The sequence below is a fragment of the Carlito syrichta genome, unplaced genomic scaffold, assembly GCF_000164805.1.
Source record: "Carlito syrichta isolate Samal-C Ts95f unplaced genomic scaffold, Tarsius_syrichta-2.0.1 Scaffold103311, whole genome shotgun sequence".
In the NCBI taxonomy this organism is placed as follows: Eukaryota; Metazoa; Chordata; class Mammalia; order Primates; family Tarsiidae; genus Carlito; species Carlito syrichta.
Genome location: NW_007047407.1, coordinates 100,481 through 121,086, shown reverse-complemented (window position 1 = coordinate 121,086; position 20,606 = coordinate 100,481). Strand labels below are relative to the sequence as shown.

The 20,606-nt window shown below is 58.5% G+C and overlaps 1 protein-coding gene across 1 annotated transcript; it reads left to right on the top strand.

The window, feature by feature from the left end:
* The first annotated feature begins 570 nt into the window (after positions 1-570).
* On the top strand, positions 571-16,454 carry SLCO4A1 (solute carrier organic anion transporter family member 4A1). Its single transcript, XM_008065090.2, has 11 exons — positions 571-1,369; positions 2,355-2,445; positions 4,676-4,797; positions 5,192-5,303; positions 7,673-7,827; positions 8,965-9,160; positions 9,874-10,039; positions 10,135-10,307; positions 10,589-10,653; positions 11,293-11,441; positions 15,658-16,454. Exons 1-11 carry the CDS (start codon positions 571-573, stop codon positions 15,799-15,801), a joined length of 2,172 nt encoding a protein of 723 aa, XP_008063281.1. The 3' UTR covers positions 15,802-16,454.
* Positions 16,455-20,606: the final 4,152 nt, after the last annotated feature.

Below are 20,606 nucleotides of genomic sequence, written 5' to 3'. Positions count from 1 at the left end.
GCATTAGGTCCCATCAATGGCAGTTGGTGGAGAACAACTGATGGAGAGCGAGGTGGCGGGTGGAGTGTGGGTCGGGTTGCACCAGGGGTTCCCACAGAGCCCAAATTGGCCCTGTCTCAGCTCAGAACCTCTGATCTCATCTCCTGAGGGCCTCTCTCCAGGGGGCTCTACTCTCCTCATGGCCCCTGACGCCACACCAGCTCCTCTTCCCATGGATCCAAAGGTGCAGGGCTCGTGCCCCCCTGGCCAGGCAGAGCACCACCTGCACACAGTGGAACTGTGGCTGGGAGACGTGCTGCCCTGAGTGTAGGTGTGGTCTGACGCTGCTCTTGGATTGGGGAGGGGGCTGGCTGGTGAAGGGGGACCCCACCAGACTGGACACCCAGCAGCAGGGCCTTCGGCCGTCCTGTGTGACAGGGTGTGCCGGAATGTCCTACCTGGTTGCAAGCACCTCTGGAGAGATGCAAGCTCACCAACCAGACATTCTTCTCACAGGTTTTATCCAGATGCCACTTGGCCACTCCCGCCACGCCACTGACACCGAAAGGTCCCACACCACCGGGCACAGAGATGCCCCGGCACCTGATGGGGGACAAGTCCTTCGTCTCCATGCCACCTCTCTCTTTCCCCAACCCAACACCAGCAGCAGAGAATGGCTTTGACAGCACACCGCCTAGCAGGAGGGCATCCCCAGGCACGCCCCTGAGCCTCAGCTCCCTGCGCTCTGCCGCCCGCAGCCCCCTGGATGCCTGCAGCCAGCCGCTGTGCCGACCCCGGGCAGAGAAGCATGGCGCCCCGGGGGCCCCCGAGGCTGGGCCAAGCACAGCATGTGGCTGGGGGGACTTTGCGCCCGCATGCCTGCAGGTGTGCAACTCGCCACGGGGTGTCCTGCTGTTCCTGTGCGCAGCATCCTTCCTGCAGGGCATGACGGTGAACGGCTTCATCAACACAGTGGTCACCTCCATCGAGCGCCGCTTCGACCTGCACAGCTACCAGAGTGGCCTCATTGCCAGCGCCTACGATGTGGCCTCCTGCCTCTGCCTCACCTTTGTCAGCTACTTCGGGGGCAGTGGGCACAAGCCACGTTGGCTGGGCTGGGGTGTGCTGGTCATGGGTGCTGGCTCGCTGGTGTTTGCGCTGCCGCACTTCACCACCAGCCGCTACGAGGCGGAGGCGGACCCGGGCATAGGGATGTGCCCTGCCATGCACAGCACAGCCTGCACCCACCGTCCCTCGGGCCTGTCCCACTTCCAACTGGTCTTCATGCTGGGCCAGTTCCTGCATGGTGTGGGCGCCACGCCCCTCTATACCCTGGGCGTCACCTACCTGGATGAGAATGTCAAGTCCAGCTATGCGCCCGTCTACATTGGTGAGTGGAGCTAGCAGGGACAACGTGGGGTGGCTGGAAGGTGGTGTGGCACGGGTGACATCTGGCCCCCAGCTATCTTGGCCGGGGCCCCTGTGTGTCACCATCTTTCTGGGCTGGGTGAAACAGCAGGTTGTAGAGGTGACACTTTTTTCTGAGAACCTTGCATGACCTGAGTACGGGTCCTGGCCCGCCTTGCCAGGGGCCATGGGGCAGAGTCTCCAGGCTTCAGTGGTGCCGGGTCAGTCAGTGGCAGAGACTCCCACTCCTGCTGGGAGCCTCACACGTCCCTGAGATGAGTTCTGGGTGCAGGTTAAGGGACACAGGACAGAGCCCTTGGTCACACCCATGTCTCGCTGTGCACACTGCATCTGCTGTGTCCAACCACTCGGGATGGGGAAGGCAGAGCATGCCCGGGAGAGTCAAGGTTGCACAAAGCAGCTCATAGCTGAGCTTCTCAGTCGCCTGAGCTCAGTGTTCTGACCATGTGTGAGGCAGCCACACCACTGCACCCACTTGGCCACGGTTGTCTTCCCAGACCAGAGGGGCTGGGATCAGTGACTCCAGTGAGAGGACATCCCACCATGCCAACACATCCAAGCCAGGTCTTTGGGTGTGTGAATGAGGATGGCCGTGGGGTCCTGGGTCCTTGACCTGCCTGGGGCACCCTGAGGCCTCCCAGGGTCAATCTATGGGGTTGTGTCGGCACTGCCCTCACCCTACAAACGGGACTTTGGGGATCTCTGCTCTTTCTTGAGGGTCCAGATGACTCACAGTTGGCTTCGAGGGAAATTCTAAAAAGTCGACAGTGACCGGTAGCAGACCCAGGGAAGCTGCCCAGCCCGACCCTGACTTAACAGGACCCATGGGAGAGGGGCAGGCAGATGCTGGCACGTGCTGTGGGCTTCTCCTGGAAGCTGGGCTCCATGCAGCCCTCCATGACTCCTGGTGTCGTGTGGTGGCCCTAACACCTCTGCTTCCCTTCCAGCCATCTTCTACACAGCGGCCATTCTCGGCCCTGCCGCTGGCTACCTGATCGGAGGTGCCCTGCTGAACATTTACACGGAAGTGGGCCACAGGTGAATGAGCTGGGCCCCCTGCTCACCCAGGTCTTACCTCGTGGACGGCACCAGCTGCATATGGGGCAGAGGGTTCATGTATTGTCAGGAGGGGCTCTGACCCAGCAGGGTCCAGGGTTCGAGGGAGGGGTCAAGGCTGGCCTGAGAGGATTCGGGGGGTCTATGGGAGGCTTGGGAGCCTGGCCTGGGTGAGGGCAGGACAGACAATCAGCAGCCAAAGGCCCAAGCCTCCCAGAGCGTGACAAGCCCAGGTATCCCCTCTGTCTGAACTGAGGTATTTGTGTCTTTCATTTCCTTGTATCTTTTGTTCATGATGCAATTTCTGTAAGTTTAAGCAAGAGAGCCAGAAAGCAAGAGTAATGGAGAGAGGGAGGGAGGGAGAAACAGTGAGAGAGACAGAGACAGAGATGGGCAGACAGAGAAACAGAGACAGTGAGAGACTGAGACAGAGAGACAGAGGGGGAGAAAGAAACAGAAAGACAAGGACAGAAAGAGACAGAGAAAGACAGACACAGAGTGACAGTGGAAGAGAGACAGGCAAAGACAGAGACAAAGAGAGACTGAGTAAGAGAGACAGAGGGAGAAAGAGAAAGAGACTGAGATAGAGACAGAACAAGGCAGAGAAACCGATGGAGAATGAGACAGAAAGAAAGAGGCAAAGAAGGAAACAGATACCAAGAGAGAATGAGTCAGAGAGAGACAGAGAAAGACAGAGAAAGTGACAGAGAAAGACAGAGACAGAGAGGCAGTGGGAGAGAGACAGACAATGAGAGAGAGACTAAGAAAGAGAGACAGAGGGAGAGAGAGAACGAGACAGAGACTGAGATTGAGACAGAACAAGGCAGAGAAACAGATGGAGAATGAGACAGAAAGAGACAGAGTAGACAGATACTGAGAGAGACTGAGACAGAGACAGAGAGAGACAGAAAGAGAAAGACAGAAAGACAGAGAGACTGAGACAGAGAGGCAGAGGAAGAGAAAGACACAGACACAAAGAGACAGAGACTGAGATTGAGACAGAACAAGGCAGAGAAACAGATGGAGAATGAGACAGAAAGAGACAGAGTAGACAGATACTGAGAGAGACTGAGACAGAGACAGAGAGAGACACAAAGAGAAAGACACACAGAGACAGAGAAAGAGAAACAGAGGGAGAGACAGAGAAAGAGACAAAGACTGAGATAGAGACAGAATGAGGCAGAGAAACAAATGGACAATGAGACAAAAAGAAAGAGACAGAGAGATGGAGAGACAGAGACAGAGAGAGAGACTGAGCCAGAGAGTCAGAGAAGAGAGAGGGAAGGAGGGAAGAGGGCTGCTTTGCCAGGCGGATCCTAGGGCCTCTGTCCTTCCTCAAAGAGCTGCCTGGCTGTGACCAGCTGTCTGCTAGGCAGCTTTACGGCTCGGCCTCTCTGCAGCCAGCACCTCTGTGGAGGTGTCTAGGCTCTGACCTTAGTTGGCTGCCCTGGCCCAGGTTGGTAGTAGGGTGGAGCGTGTGTGTTCTGTGGGAGGACCTGGAGGTAGGTGGGCTCAAGCCCCCAGGCTGGACCCTTGGCTTGCTCTCTGTGTCCCTCTGGCCCCAGGCCCTGGACTGCTTTGCCAAGGGGGCAAAGCAGGGTCCAGTCTGGAGGTGCCGTGTATCTTGAGGCTGCCAGTGTGGCCGGGCTGGGTGTCAGCACCCCCTGCATCTGTCCCTCCTGCTGCTCTCCTGGCCTCTGTGGGCCTCCGCGGGCATCTGCCTCCTTCTCCCTCGATGACCACCCTTCCTCTCACCCCATGACTCCTTCCCATTCACTGCCCCCCAAGAGCACTGCATGCAGACTGTGGCTCGCCCTGACAGTCCCTTTGCGAGCAGCCCCTGGTGAGCTCCAGCTGAGCCCTCTGTTCCCCAGCATCACGAGGCCCCGGAGACGCCATCTGTCACTTTCTGCACTGGGGTGGGGAGGGACGCCCAGGCCTGCTGTTGCCTAGAAAGCCTGCCCCCTACACGCCCCACAGCATCCCCAGTCCCAAGTGTGGTCAGGGCATTGCACCGTCCATCCTGGGCTGGCCCAGCTGTAGGTGGCCTTGGCTTTGGCCTGCAAGGAAGGAGTAGGCCTGCACTGGCTGGAAAGCAGAGGGACCCTGGAGATCTTCTCAGAGGAGAAGGCAGCAGTCACTCAGCATGTGTGTGAACTGTGGAGGACGCGGGGGTTGAACACTGACCTGACAGTGCTCCCTCTTCTCACAGGACGGAGCTGACTATGGAGAGCCCGCTGTGGGTGGGTGCCTGGTGGATCGGCTTCCTGGGCGCCGGGGCCGCCGCCTTTCTCATCGCTGTGCCCATCCTTGGCTACCCTCGGCAACTGCCAGGTGGGCATCCCTCACCCTTGGTCTTGGTCAAGGCAGGACTCCTGCTACTGCTTGGTCTTTCTCTGGCCATGAGCAAGTTTGCACAAACCCTCATGCTCTCGGGCAGAGATCTTGACCCTAATCTTCCCATTGGGTAGAAGGCACCACGTGGCTATGGTGCAGGCCTGACTGGCATGCACCCGTTCTGCTGCCCCATGGCCTCCCTCCCCACTGCGTCTCCCCCATGCATTCTCCCCGTGGGATGTGGAACAGACCATGGTCGCCTGGTTCTCCTGCAGCTGTATCTGGGCACACGGGGCAGCCCCCAGTGCCCCCTCCCTGTGCCAGTTTCAAGATCTGTGGGGGCCTCGGCCTCAGGGAACTACCGGGTTCTACTGACTCTTTGTCCTTCCAGGCTCCCAGCACTATGGGGTCATGAGAGAGTCAGAAATGCAGCAGCTGAGAGACAGTGGCCCCAGGGCGGCCAGCAACCCAGACTTCGGGAAGACCGTCCGTGACCTGCCTCTGTAAGAATCTGTGGGTCACCATGTCATGACCACAGACCCTTTGAGAGCCCTGAACTGAGAGAGTGGGTACAACCCCTGCAGGGTCACGGGATGAGGGCACAGTCCCTGTATCTCCATGTGACCTCCGACCTGGAGACAGGCTCACTTTTAAGAGGGTATAGATAGAACTTCCCAGGCCAAGGGCCGAGAGCCTGAACTGGGGCTGAAGCCATGGGTCGGTCCCAACAGGGCCAGTGCCTCAGCCCCATCAGTGAGCCGAGGCCCCTGGGAACTGCACCTGGCACCATATGGCCATGGAGCAAATACCTTTCACACTAGTGAGTTTCCCTCAGGCCTCCGTGTCTCCAGGTCCCAAAGGAGCTACATTCAGCCAGAGACCCTTCCCCAAGAGTGACCCTGCCTGGTGACCCTAGCCCCCACACTATGGCCGTTTCATTAAGCATCATCTGCCCTCTCCCTCCCTCTACCCCCTCCCTCCCTCCCTCCTTTCTCTCCGCCCTCCCTCCTCCCTCCCTCCTCCCTCCCTTTCCTCTCTCCTTCTCTCCCTCCCTCAGGGTCTTTAAGAACCACCCAAGAGCAGAGCTCCCTCATGCCTTCCCCACACTGCCCACCCCATCCCTCCCACCTTTCTACCCAGCAGCTGTTAGCTCCATTTCCTCTTTCTGGGCACATGACCTGGCCCGGCTCTGCTGTCTTCATGCCCTGTTGGGACAAGCTCAGAGCCTGAACCCCTGAGGCCTTAGGGAACAGTGCAGGGCCTGGGGTTCCTGGCCTCTCCTTGGGATCCCCAGAGGCTCCTGGCCTTTCCTTGGGCTCATGCTCACAGGAGGTCTCCTAGGACTGGAAGCTGTGGCCCTTGAGTGTCCCCCAAGTCCTCAGCCCAGCATAAGGTCCCTGAGCTCACACATGCTACATCCCATGGGCTGCATGGGGTACGGGGTGTGGGTGAGGAGGGCATCCCCACTGGCTGGTCTCAACTCGGGGAGAGGAAGGAGGCCCCATGCTGTCCACCATGGGAGGACCAGGGCTGGCTCGTGAAAGGTGGGGAGTGAAGGGCCGCCCCCACTTCCGGCAAGATGGGGAGAGCTGGGAACTGCTCACATGGGAGGGTGACCCCAAGGCTAAACTGGCCCGGACCCATGCTGTCGGGGGTTGCCACGACACCGTGTGAGGCTGTGTGTGCCCTCTACCCCCACATGGCCACAGTGCACCCAGAGCCAAGGGCCGGGGCGGCTCTCCCAGTTCCATGTGTCGGAAGCCTGGTCCCAGTGGGGACCTGGGCCTGGAGTCTCTTTCAACTCATGATGTGAACAGAGATGTATGCCTGGAGTCAGAGCCCTGACCTGGCTGCCAGCCATAAACAGATCCCAGGCAGCATGTCCTCTGTCAGCACCATGACACCATGACTCATTCTCGGGCAAATCCACATGAGGGTTTCAGCCCAGTGACCTGCATACCTCAGGGAGGGCCCCAGGTCTCCCATGAAGCTGACCTGGGCAGATCCCTGGAAAGGCCCTTGAGGCCATTGCCCGCCCCAATCCCAGCCCCTCCAGCCGTACTCTCTCGGGATGGGCTTTCTCCGTGTTCAGGCTTCCTTCCTTTCTTAAGATCCAGGCCCAAGAGGCTGGCCAGAAAGATGGGCTTTTCAATTCCAAAGTTAGAAAGTATATTTTGAAAGAATTGGGGTCTCCCGTTTTAATCAGGGAGGGAAACAAAAAGACGCTGTGTTCCTGCCTAATCTGAAGCCATGGGCGTAGTGTGGCCTTTCACACCCAGGAAGCCCTGCTGTTGTCTGTGGCCACCAGGTAACACCACAGCCAGGACGGACACCGGGTGGAAGGGAGGCCAGGTGGAGTCCCTCCAGGGTCAGGCGGGGCTCGGGTTCCCACACCTTCAGGTGGGCTCCAGGCTAGTGCTCAGGGAGCCAACAGGTAGTGCCCTGGTGTCACTCCCATGGGCTGCTGACCCCCAAGTGCAGACTGAGAGGAGTTGGGGAGCCAGCTAACCCATGGGAGTCATCCCCTACCCCAATGCCAGAGCTATAGCCAAGGCAGGGATAAGGTTCTTCTGTAATCAGGGACAGCAGCTTTCAGGGCGAGCGGCCATGGGCTCAGACCCGAGCCTGCAGCTCTCTGCCTGCCAAGTCACAGCCTTGCAGTCCTCCCGGTTTCTCTGGAACGCTGTGGGTGCCCTCACCTGCCGCACCCACTCCACACCCTCTGAGAACCGGGCCCTTTGTGCTCAGGGGAGTGCTGATAGCCTCAAGAACAATGGTCTCCTCACACCCGGGATCTGGCCCACTCTGACCCCTGTCTCTTCTCTCTGGTTTCTGGTATCCATCCCCCTCACTCCACCTCCCCCCTATCCAGCTCCATCTGGCTTCTCTTGAAGAACCCCACGTTCATCCTGCTCTGCCTGGCGGGGGCCACTGAGGCCACACTCATTGCCGGCATGTCCACTTTCGGTCCCAAGTTCCTCGAGTCTCAGTTCAGCCTCAGCGCCTCGGAAGCCGCCACCCTGTTTGGTGAGAAAACCTCGGATCTCATTCTCTGCATGTTCGTTAGTTCTTGGAGAAGTGAAGGGTCTCTGAGAATATCCTGGAAACACAGAGAGGGCACACGTGGTGGGTGCATGGCCCAGCCCAGCAGGTACCGTGCGGAGCATCCCAGGAGCCTAGAGAGAGGCTGCACTGCGTACAGCAGTTGTGGTGACTGCCTGGTGGGTTGGCAGGACCATGCTTCCACAGCCAGGGTGGAAGTTGCTGACCATGGCCTGGCAGAAGGGGCTGTCTTTCCTAGGTGGGCAGGCGGGTGGGTTCCAGCCACCGCCACCCGGCCTCGGCCACTGTGATTTGTCAAGGGAAGGGTTGGACCTGGCTGTCCCTGAAAGCCCAGGACTGGGGTCCCAGGGTCTCATGAGATGGTGTGACTGGAGCCCCTGGACTTGCTGGGGGGACACACTGTGGCCTTCCCAGTGTCTGCAGAGGGCAGAACACCACCTCCTTCTGCTGTATCCATGGGGCACCCTGTGCGGGGGCAGGAGATGCCAGGTGGGCATGCACAGGGTGGAGGCATCAGAGTTAGTCAGTCCTCCACATGGTCAGTCCTCCTCAGGGCTCCATTCCGGGGATGAGAAGATACCCTCCCCCAACCCTTCCAGGCCTGGCCTCCCTGGGCTGACTCCACCCTTGAGGATGACTCCTCACAGTCCTCTCCCTATGCCGATGCCCCCTGCTCCCAAAGGCCTGAGGACTCCCAGGTCACCTCCATCCCCCATCCCTGGCACCTGTGGGTCTGGAAGCCTCCAGCCAGCTAGTCCCAACTGCAGAGGTTGTGGTTGCCCTGGGGGTCACTGGAGGAGTGACCGGCCTTTCCTTTGTAGGGCAAGGGGTTGCTGACCTAGGAGCATCCTGGACTCTTCTCCCCCATCCTGCCCCACCCCTCATCCCTCAGCCCCTGGTGCACCCTCCCCTCGGCCCTGGACACAAGCCCCCTGGGGACCTCGCCCATAGAGCAGTTGGGAGCACAGGTGGGGCTGACGCTGTCGGGCCGGTAGGGCTTGATGCCCCCATGCCTCGGTTTCCCCACTCATCATGTGGTGATGGTGAGACCTGGATGAACACCCTGGCTCCCGGTCCCTGCTGAGTTCTGCCTCTCCCTAGGGTACCTGGTGGTGCCAGCGGGCGGCGGGGGCACATTCCTGGGCGGCTTCCTCGTGAACAGGCTGAAGCTCCGGGGCTCCGGGATCATCCGGCTCTGTCTGCTCTGTGCCCTCGCCAGCCTTCTGGGCATCTGCGTCTTCTCCCTGCACTGCCCCAATGTGCCCATGGCGGGCATTACAGCCGGCTACGGTGGGAGGTGAGGCCTGGGTGCGAGAACTGAGCACTTGCCCTAGCGTTGGCCGCCCTGGGGTGTGGGAGGAGGGGCGGTGCCTGGGGAGTTGACCTTTCAGGATGGGTGATAGCTGCAGGACGCCAGCAAGGATGGTGCACTTCCGCAGGTGACTGTTCCCAGGTCACGCATGCAGGGACTAGCCCTGTGTCACTCCCCGGGAAGTGTGGCATCCCTCTCTGGGCCTCAGCCTCCTCCTCTGAGAAATGGGGCAATGCCAGCTCCAGCCTCCAGGGTCCTAGGATGGACTCCCAGTGCTGCTGCCATGTGGGGGGAGCATGAGGGGAGCAACCCATCAGGGAGAGAGAGAGAAAAGAAAAAAAGATTCTAGGCCAGCACTTTGGGAGACTGAGGTGGAAGGATTTCTTGAGCTCAGAGTTTGAGACCAACCTAGGTAACATAGCGAGACCTTGTCTCTACAAAAAAACTAGCCAGGGATGATAGCATGTGCCTGTGGTCCGAGTTACTAGGGAGGCTGAGGAGGAAGGATCGTCTGAACCCGGGAGGTTGAGGCTACACTGAGTCATGATCATGCCACCGCCCTCCAGCCTGGGTGACAGAGTGAGACCCTGACACACACACACACAAATGCAGGCCAGTGGGGACGAAACCCGAGGCTGTGCCCGTGGGTGCCACCTGGCTCTGGCCTTGTTCCCACTGCCCTGTGCCTCCCCCTGCAGCCTCCTGCCCGAAGGCCACTTGGACCTCAGAACGCCATGCAACGCGGCCTGCAGCTGCCAGCCGGAGCACTACAGCCCTGTGTGCGGCTCCGATGGCCTCACGTACTTCTCGCCCTGCCATGCGGGCTGCACCACGGCCACCGAGACAGGCCCGGGCAGCCAGAAGGTGAGTGGGCCACCGCCCACAGCCCCATCAGCTGGGGCGCTGGGAAGGGGCCCCCGCGTCTCCCCACTGTAACGGCGCTTTGTTGGGCTCCTCAGGTGTACCGAGACTGTAGCTGTGTCCCTCAGAATTTTTCCTCTGGCTTCGGCCATGCTGCCGCAGGGAAATGCACTTCCGCCTGTCAGAGAAAGCCCCTCCTTCTGGGGTCCGTGTTCGTTGTAATTTTCTTTACATTTCTCAGCAGCATTCCTGCGCTCACGGCCACGCTACGGTAAGCCGGGGCCGGGGCGCGCCTGTCCAGAACCTTCTCTTGCAGCCTCTGTGGCACAGCTCTGCAGACCCCACGACTCATGCTCGCCTGGGACCCGCCCACCGGGCCCCACACTGCTGGCCTGCCTGTTGCCAGTAGCGGGAAAGACCAAGCTGCCTGTGACCTCCGAAGAGGCGCTTGCCCCTTGGGGAGGCGGAGATGTGGCCGGGGCGCGCCACCGGCGTGGGGGTGTGACTGACCGCGGCCCCTCCCGAGGCACTGACCTGTGTCTTCTATTGCAGGTGTGTCTGTGACCGGCAGCGATCCTTTGCCCTGGGAATCCAGTGGATCGTGGTTAGAACACTAGGTATGGAGGGCACAGGCAGCATGTGGTGCAGTCATGCACGGGGCCCCAGCAGGTCCCCGGTCACCTGGTGTGCAGTCCCACAAGACTGTGACACTGAGGAGGACACCGCTCCTTAAGGGCCCTGGTAGGTGCCTGGTCACCTGGCATGCATCCCCACAAGGTCATGCCATTGTGGAGGATGCTGCCCCTTAAGGACCCTGGCAGGTGTCAGTCACCCGGTGTGTGTCCCCAAGAAGGCCATGCCACTGGGTAGGATACCGTTCCCTAAGGGCCCCAGTAGGTGTCTGGCCACCTGGCGTGCATCCCCACAAGGTCGTGCCACCTGGGGAGGGCACCGTTACTTAAGGGCCCTGGCAGATGCCTGTCACCTGGTGCATCCCCAAGTCCATGCCATTGAAGGGAGTGCTGTTCCAAGACTGTCCACTAGAGGGGGACGTTGTCTTTTATTTGTCTGGAGGGCTCCTTTTCATCGGGAACTCCCAAGCCCCATGCCAAGTCCCCAGAGCAAGGAACATCTCGGGCCCCCTGACACCCCTGAGACCCCGATGGTCAGTGACACCTTCCCAGGGCCCGTCACTGCACATCTCTGGACTGCCCACCCACAAGTTTGCCGGGTACTGAAGGCACCTCTCTCCACAGGAGGCATCCCGGGTCCCATTGCCTTCGGCTGGGTGATCGACAAGGCATGTCTGCTGTGGCAGGACCAGTGTGGCCGCCCGGGCTCCTGCCTCGTGTACCAGAACGCGGCCATGAGCCGCTACATCCTCATCGCTGGTGTCCTTTACAAGGTAAGAGCAGGAGAGGGACTGAGGCAGCCCCGGGCAGTGGATGGTCCTTCACCAGCCAGCCTGGGGCTCCAGGAACACTGACCTTCTGGCAGTTCAGACCCTGAGCAGCCTCATGGTACAGACTTTCCCACAGCCTGGTGTCTGGGAGAGGCATCTCTCTACATCCCTCCTGAGCCAGCTGTCTGGGGCTGCTTGAGGCTCACGATCTAGGCAGCTCCCTTGCCCCTGCCTCAGGACTGTCTTTCCATGGGGCCAGGCAGTTGACCGGGTGGTGCCAGTTGGCTAAAGCTCTGGAGAAACAAGCAGTGGCCTCTCCCCAGAGCAGCCTGTCAGCCTGTTCCTCCTGGGCCTGGGTCCAGGGATCTGTAGGCAGTTAACTCTCACTCCCTTCCCTGTCGGCCTGTCCCCTCCTGGGCCTGGTTCCGTGGACAGTTGGCTCTCTCTCCCCTCTGTGCATCCTGAGTTCCAGTGTGTCTCTTAGCTGGAACCTGTTTTTCAAGATTTTAGAGAAACTTCTCATTGTCACTATTGACTTCTCTCCCTGGGAAGTTTGCCATTTAGAGGATAATGCACAAAACCTTCCAAATAAAAGGAGCCCCGTGGCCAGGCATGCCAGGGACCTTGCTACTGGCCCGTGGGGCAGACCGAGGAAGGGAATTCGGCTTGTAGGGTCCTGGCCTCCCAGTCCCCTGGCCCCTCAGCCCCCTGGCCTCTCGGGCCCCCGGCCTCAGGCTTTGCAGGTAGAGTCGGGGAAAGGACAGGAAACAAAGTGAGGGGTTCTCTCAATGTTAGCATCCCAGTAGCTGGGCTTGAGGAGGGACTTGCTGGCCCTGGATGGCAGTGGCTGGAGCCCGCAGTGCCCACCCCAACTGCCATTTTGCTGTCTGTGTTACCCAAGGTCAGCCAGGGTCCAACAATATTAGATGGAAAGTTCCAGAAATAAACAATTCGTACATCATATGTTGTGTGCTGCACAACGAAGTGTGGTCTCTCACCCACCTGGAACTCGGGCCCTCCTTTTACCCAGCAAGTCCACACTGTCTACACTGCCCGCCCGTGAGTAACTCCGTAGCTGTGACCCACCTTTGTGCAATGCTTGTGACCAAGTAACTGTTCGCCAAATAGTCAGAAGAGTTGTACCCCAGTGCAAAGCATGAGGAAGGCTATCTGGGGACACATGGACAACTAGCATGGTGACTGGTGCTTCCAGTGTGTGGACTGACTATCTCCACAGGCAAAACCAGGGGTGCTGAGCAGGATGACAGCATCTCCCCGCGTGCTTGCACGCAAGTGCAGGTTTGATTGCCACTCCTGGCTCGGGGTCTCTGTCTCTGTTACCAAGTCCCAGGTAGGATGGAGAGCAGGTCCAGGTGAGGGTAGGACGTCCCACACGAGGTCAGGAAGCCAGACAAGAAGGCAGTCATACTCCGGGACTCAGTTTCCAGGGCTTGACTTCTCCTCCCAGGATAACAGAAGTGGAAGGTCCTGACATTCCACTTTGTTTTCGCATAACGCTTATTTTCCTTAATCATGGCCCAAAGCACCAGAGTCACGAAGTCGCCCCTTGAGATGGGCCACAGTGGTGCTGTCCATACTTCCTTTGGGGTGAAGCCACCTTGGCATCTGGCTGGGCTGGCACCACTGCAGGTTCAGGCATCCACTGGGGTCTCAGCCCCACAGAGAAGGGGCCTCCTGCACAATGCCAGGGCCTCCCCGCTCTCCTCTTGCCCATGAGGGATGAGTCCTCGCCCCCAAGCAGTTGGCGGGGGCCCTGCCACAGGCCGGCTCTGGGATGTCTGTGCAGATGACAGCCCATGGGCTTGGCACAGCCAGCTGGACATGTCCAGGGGTAAGGTGGCCAAGAGCTCAAGTTGGGGTCAAGTGAGAGGGGAAGTGGACGGGCTGTCCCTACACACACCCTCTCATGTGACCACTCTGTTGACCACTGTGCCCGTCACCAAGTCAGTCATCAGGTCGGTCACCAAGTCTGTCACCAGGTTACTTACCAAGTCCATCACCAGGTCAGTCACCAAGTCAATCACCAGGTCAGTCCCCAAGGCAGTCACCGGGTCAGTCGCCAAGTCAGTTGCCAGATCAGTCACCAGGTCAGTCACCAAGTCAATCACCAGATCAGTCACCAGGTCTGTCACCAGGTCGACCACCAAGTCAGTCACCAAGTCTTTCACTAGGTCGGCCACCAAGTCTGTCACCAGGTCTGTCACCAAGTCAGTCACCAGGTCAGTCACCAAGTCAGTCACCAGGTCAGTCACCAGATCAGTCACCAAATCAATCACCAGGTCAGTTACCAAGTCAATCACCAGGCCGGTCACCAAGCCAGTCACCAAATCAATCACCAGGTCAGTCACCAAGTCAATCACCAGGCCGGTCACCAAGCCAGTCACCAAGTCAGTCACCAAGCCTGCCACCAAGATAGACACAAATTAGTCTCAAGGACCTTCATCAAATCAGTCACCAAGCTCATCACCAAGCCAGTCACCAAGTCTGTCACCAGGCCAGTCACCAAGTCTTTCACCAAGTCAGTCACCAGGTCAGTCACCAAATTACTCACCAAGTTAGCCACCAAACCCATCACCAAGTCAGTCGCCAAGTCTGTCACCAGGCCCATCACCAAGTCCATCACCAAGCAAGTCACCAAGTATATCACCAGACCAATTACCAAGTCAGTCATCAGGCCCATCACCAAGTCTGTCAGTCAGTCATCCACCACACCCATCACCACATCAGTCACCAAGTGAATCATCAGGTTGGTCACTAAGTCAGTCACCAAGTCAGTCACCAGGTCAGCCACCAGGTCAGTCACCAAGTCAATCACCAAGTCCATCACCAGGTCAGTCACCAAGTCAATCACCAATTCAGTCATCAAATATATCACCGGGTCAGTCACCAAGTTTGTCACTAGATCAGTCATCAAGTAGATCACCAGGTCAGTCACCAAGTCAGTTACTAAGTTTGTCACCAAGTCATTCACAAGTTGGTCACCAGGTCAGCCACCAAGTCAGTCACCAGACCTGTCACCAGGTCACTCACCAAGTCAGTCACCTGGTCACTCACCAGGTCAGTCACCAGGCTCGTCACCAGGTCCATCACCAAATTAGTCACCAAGTCAGTCACCAGGTCAGTCACTAAGTTAGTCACCAAGCTGGTCACCAGGTCAGTCACTAAGTCAGTCACCAGACCAATCACCAGACCTGTCACCAGGTTGGTCACCAGGTCAGTCACCAGGTCAATCCCCAAGTCAGTCACCAAGCCAGGCACCAGGCCTGTCACCAGACCCATCACCCCCACCAGGTCGACACAGCCTTGGCCTGTGACTGCATCCTCGGGGCCATCAGCCAGACAGGTGCTCCTGGAGACCATGGGTGTTCCTGCCTCAAGCCTGGTGTTTACCCTTAGGCGCAGTGCATGCCCTCTGCTTGCATGTGGAGGCCAGTGTGGGTGCTCATGCGCCTCTCCTGCCGTGACCATTGCTGCATGGCCCTTGTTCCCTACAAGGCCCGTGTGACCCCAGCTGTAGACAAGAAACGCAGACTCCATACCCTGTCCAGAGGCGCTGGGGCTGAGCCTGAGCTGCACACCTGCAGGCAACCACCATGTGCAGGGTCTCTGTGGCCACATGACAAGTACCACAGGCCAGGCAGCTGAGGCAGCAGAACCCAGTTCTCTCCCAGCTCTGAGGCCAGAAGTTCAAAACCAAGGTGTGGGGGGTGGTTCCTTCTGGGGACCAGCAGTCTGTGTCAGCTTCCTTGCAGCCTCAGGTGGCTCCAGGTGGGCTCCTGTGTGTGGACCCTTTGGCCTGAGCTCTGTCTGCATCTCCATATGGCCTCAAAGCTCCCTGTCTACTCTCTCAGAAGGATGCTGGTCACTGGCGTTAGGGCACATCCCAAATCCAGGGTGGCCTCTCTCAAATCCCTAACCTAGTCATGTCCACCAAGACTCTTTTTCTAATAAAAGACTGTGCACGGCTGCCCATGAGTAGGACCAGGACACATCTTTCTGGGGTCCCCGCTCAGGCCGTGACAAGCCCCTGCCCCTTACTGTGTGCCCAGCTTATAGTCAAATGGCATCTTTCATTCCCTCCTAAGCAATTTCGGTGTCCTCTCTGCAGGAGCAGTGGGGGGAGGTGGCGGGCAGGGCAGAGGGGACAGTTGGCCCGGCAGGAGATCCACAGGTCCACAGGCTCTTCCTGTGCCCCCAGGTGCTGGGCTTCCTCTTCTTCACCTCTGCCTGCTTCCTGTACAAGCCCCTGTCGGGGTCTCCAGATGGGCTGGAAAATTCTTTACCCAGCCAGTCCTCAGCCTCTGACAACCCCACCGACCACCAGCTCCAGAGTGATGTGTAACCGCCACCGCCCACAGCAGGGACAGGGTGGGTGTCCAGCGTTTCCCAAGGACCAGCATCACATAGGCCACTTGCTGCTATCAGCTTTCTTCCCAGAAGGGCCAGCCCCACCCCCATGCCACATCACAGAGGACCCTGGGGAGAGCTCGCCTCGGATTCTGGGGCCTGCGTGACCATCCCAAAGTCGAACTGAGCCCATGAACTGCAGTTGTCTGAGACTCGAAGGTATGGAGAAATAACACGTGGCATGTTGGAATGCTGCACCCTCTCTGGCCCTGATGCCATGGACGGGTCTGTGTACCCGCCCAGCCCCGACCTCCTCTGTTCTTCTGATGGAGCACAAAGCCCGCATGAGACAGGCGCCCTCAGGTGACGTGGTCTGCAGGACCCTCTACTTGACCTGTGCCTGAACGTCTGCTGTGACCTCCCGTACCAGACTGCAGTCCTGCTGCGGCAGGTGCACCTTGCCCCCATGTGTATTTATGAACCATGTTTTGCATAGAGGTGTATTTATGGACTTTGTACCTGATGTGTGTGTGAGAGCAGGCGGCAGGCTGTGGACCCCACGGCGGGGAAGCGCCCTGCTGCCCTGGGGGGTGTGTGTGTGTCCTTGGAAGACCAGGCATGTGTGAATATATTTTATTATTTAAAGCATATGTCTGCTGCCACGTGTTTTATTTCTGGGAACTCGCAAAGCATGATGGTTTCACCCATTCTTGGTATGGGTTGTGGGACTGGACTCCTGCCGGGGTCCTACCTCGGCTCCAGTGTCCACGCGGACCTCAGCGCCACTGTGAATGACCTGGACTCCGTCTACACACACTGGGATTCAGGACAGAGGTGGCCGGACACTGCTGTTGGCACAGGAGGGTGTAAGCATGTGTGCAATTGTGTGTGCAAGTGTGTGTGTATGAGCATGTACAGGTCCGTGAGCATGTGTGTACATGTATGTGTATGTGTGCATGTGTGACTGTAGGTATGTGCACCTGTGTGAGGGTGTATGCACATTGTGTGTACTTGTGTACATGTGTGTGTGGCCGTGTGTCCACTGTGTGTGCATATGTGTGAGCACATGTGTGTACATGAGAAGGCACAGGCTCTCTTGTTTATGAGAGTTCTTGGGTGGCCATGCCTCATCCCAGGAGGAATGGTGACTCCCAGGCCATGGCCCATGTGGTTCCAAGACCTGTTGAGCTGGCTCTGGGGCTTGCTGGCAGTGAGGACCCCAGTTGGAGGCCACAGGGGAACAAGGTGACGCTCTGAAGTCAGATGATGGCCAAGGGGCATGGGCATCCAGGAAACCATGGTGCTAGCTCCCCGTGGGGTGGGGGACCTAGGATGGTGGAGTGCCAGTGGGCAGGATCCCAGGACAGGAAGGCAGTGACCCTCACGCCTCGTGAGGTCAGAAGTCTGTGGGAGGGAGAAGGAGTCCCAGAGGCAACTAGGGCCGACCCCTGACCGTGTGTCCAGACCTGGACAGTGGGGACCAGCCGGACAGGATGACCCGCAAGTGGGTCATTTCCCACATCCCCACCCAGGAGCCTGTGCTGACGCCACATGAAGCAGAGGCTGCAGCGTGAGGGGAAGTTTTCTGCCCTCACAGGAAGCTCCTGCCATCCCCACCCCACCAGGCACCGGCCTTTGGGCGGGTACTGGGCCACAAGTGACCCCAGGTCCAGCCTGTCTCTGGAGATGCTGGAACCACAGAGCAAAGGTGATGCCCAGTATGCCAGGACCGGGTGCCCACAGCATGCACAGAACAAATGGGCGGCCTAAGGCCCACGTGTGTGGTGTTTCTGGGGGACCCCAGGGCCATGCACCTCTCCCAGTGGCTTATCTGCACCCACAGTGACAGTCACTCAGGATGCCACTCGGGTACACATCTACATCTGGTGCTTGGCTGTTTAACATACGTATGGTTGGACTCGTGACTGAGACCCCCGGCTGTAGAGCTGTCCTCTGGCCACAGATGCTTCCTTGAGTCCACCCACCTCCTGCCTGCAACTCCTGCCCTAGAACCCATGGAGCCGTCACCACCTCTGTGACTTCAACCTTTCAAGAGTGTGACCCAGACAGAGCTTGTGGTGTGGGGTCCCCCGGAACCAGAGCTTCTGCAGGGCATTGTGCTTGGACCTAGTGGTAGCAGAGTATGTGCATGAAGGACCCCTCGCACCTGCTCTTGGATTTCAGGGACCCCTGCCCTCAGTCTGGTTGGTCTCACTTTCCAGGAGGGAAGCCCAGGGGAGGCGTGAGGACACTGGCCCAGCCTCCCATCCCTCAGGCCACCTTCACACCCGGCAGCAGCGGCCCTGACCATGCACTGGGGAACCCAGGGTAGAGTTGGCCCAAATGCCAGGCCAAGTCCAGTAGCAGACTCAGAAGCCACCAAGGCATCATTCAGGCCAACTACACTGTTCCTCTGCATCTGCTGGCAGGAGAGTTTGGTGAGACAAAACTCCTGCCTGGGAGGGCACTGGGTCTGTCACTGACCCTGGTCTAGTGTGGCCACCACAGCTCGATGCACCGCTCTGCATCCACTCGGTTACCCTCCAGCCCCTGTGGACATTGGGAGGCCCTGGCCATCCTGACCCTGGTCCACTTGCCCAGCCCACACCAGGGAGGCCAGAATTGTGTTCTGAGCACAGATACCATCCGTGTGTTTGGAGCAGAGAGATAGTTGCTCTGCTGGGTGTGCATGGAGGGGACCAAACACCACCAGGTGCCAGGAGTGTGCACCAACTTGTGAGTGACAGGAATAGAATTGGGGCCACTAGGCCAAGAAGCCCTAGGAGCCCAACCAGACCCTAGAGGCAGGAAATTACCTCCAGCCCCAGTACGGTTCTTGGTCAGCTGTCATGCCTGGGCCTGTGTGCCTTCCTGGGGAGCCCAAGAGCCAGCAACAGGCTGGGGCTGCAGCTTGTCGGGGGCCATTCTGGGCTTGTGCCTCTGGCAGGGGGCTGCAGACCTACGTGAGGCCCACTCAGGGGGAGACTGCTTCTAGGTTGGGTGGCTCTGGTGTCATTGAGGAGTCCAGCAAGTGGCTTGTTTCTTCCCCTCCCTGGATGCTAGACCTAGGAGGAAGCTGGGGGTTCACAGGAGGGAGGAAGACCCACACCTTTCCACCACCTTGATCAGGCCTGAAAACAACAGTCAGGAGATCCCTACATACAGCCAGGGAACCCTGTTCCTGGCTGAGGTGGCCACAGCACCCTGGTGTGATCCTCCAGCGTCATCCTGAGTCCTCCCTAGCCCCATGGCTCCTCCCACATGCCTAGCCCAGCCCAGGACCTTGTCCGGGGCTCCTTCATCCCCTACATCCCAACCCCTCCCCCCGGGTCCCTCCTTACCTCTTTTTCAGTCTGTGGGGGTAAGGTCCAGGCACCTTGGGCAGAAACCTAGCTCCTCACAACCCTCTGGCACTTGCTCCCAGTCAGAGCCTCCCTGTCTGTTTTGCAGGTTCCCACCCCCTTCTACAGATGTGTCACTCCATGTCTTTACGTCAATCCCTAGGAGGAAGTGCCTCACGGAAATCTAGTGAGGGCCCTGAGCTAGGGGCGGTGAGCAAGTATAGACAAAAGGTAGGAGGGCAGGAGTGGGTGTGGTTAGAAGGTAGGTGACCAGGAGTGGGTGTGGGTAGAGGGAGGGTGACCAGGGGTGGGTGTTGGCAGAAAGAGGGTAGCCAAGAGTGGTGGGGAGGAGTGGGTGTGGGTAAAAGGTAGGTGCCCAGGAGTGGATGTTGGTAAAAGTAGGTGGACAGGAGTGGGTGTGGGTAGAAGGTGGGTGACCAGGAGTGGGTATGGAAAGAAGGTAGGTGGACAGGAGTGGGAATGGATAGAACATAGGTGGGCAGGAGTGGGTGTGGGGAGAAGGTGAGTGAACAGGAGTGGGTGTGGGCAGGTAGGTGTGCCCACGGTCTTTGTTTGACAACATTGTAGGCCTGAGCTGGGGGTTCCTTGGTCCCATGAACCAGACCCAAACTCGTTCTTCCCTCACCTCCAATTCTGGGAGGGTGTCCCCGCCCCAGGGGATTCTGGGACTTCAAGTGAGTTTTCAGGACTCTGGGGCATCTGCGAAAATCCTGGGATCATCCCCTGAAAGTAGTGTGTGGACACATATGGCCTCGCACACGCTTGCACCCACTCACACGAATATACATGAACACACATGCATGCATGTACTGTTCTCATGTGCTGTCCCTTGAACCGTGGCTCTAAACTCAGTCCTGGAGCTGACTTTTATCCAGACTCTGCCACTAGACATTGTCTGACCTTCGGGTGTTATGTCCCCCTGCCTTGATGTCCCATCTGTAACTGGGGTGCCCCGGGGGTCCCCATTGCAGGCTCACAAGCCTGCCTGTGCAGAGTTCAGGATGCAGCTGGCCACAGTGAGCTGAATGACCATTTCCTCATCAGCCCTGGGCCACTCAAGTTCCCCTCTGCCTGTTGTGTGGACCGCTGAGGCCCCCCATGGTGGTGCTCCCCTCCTGGGGACCACAGGAGACAAGCCGTGGGGAGTGCTGGCTCTGAAGTGCAGTTTGTGTGCAGATTATTTTAACAGGTGCACATGAGAAGAGCGCACATGATTCATTTGATGATGGGCATATTATCATCCATTTCATTCTCAGCTGGCTTCATGGTAATTACATTTCTGTGGTGCTTAATTCATAACTTGATCATTTGCACCGAGGCACATTGGGTATGGACCATGTGCTCCTAGGAACCTCCATGGGAGGTGCTCGGGCCACCTGCATCTCGGAGACCATGCCTGCAGGTGACGAGGCAAGGACATCAACCTGTGCTCATGGGG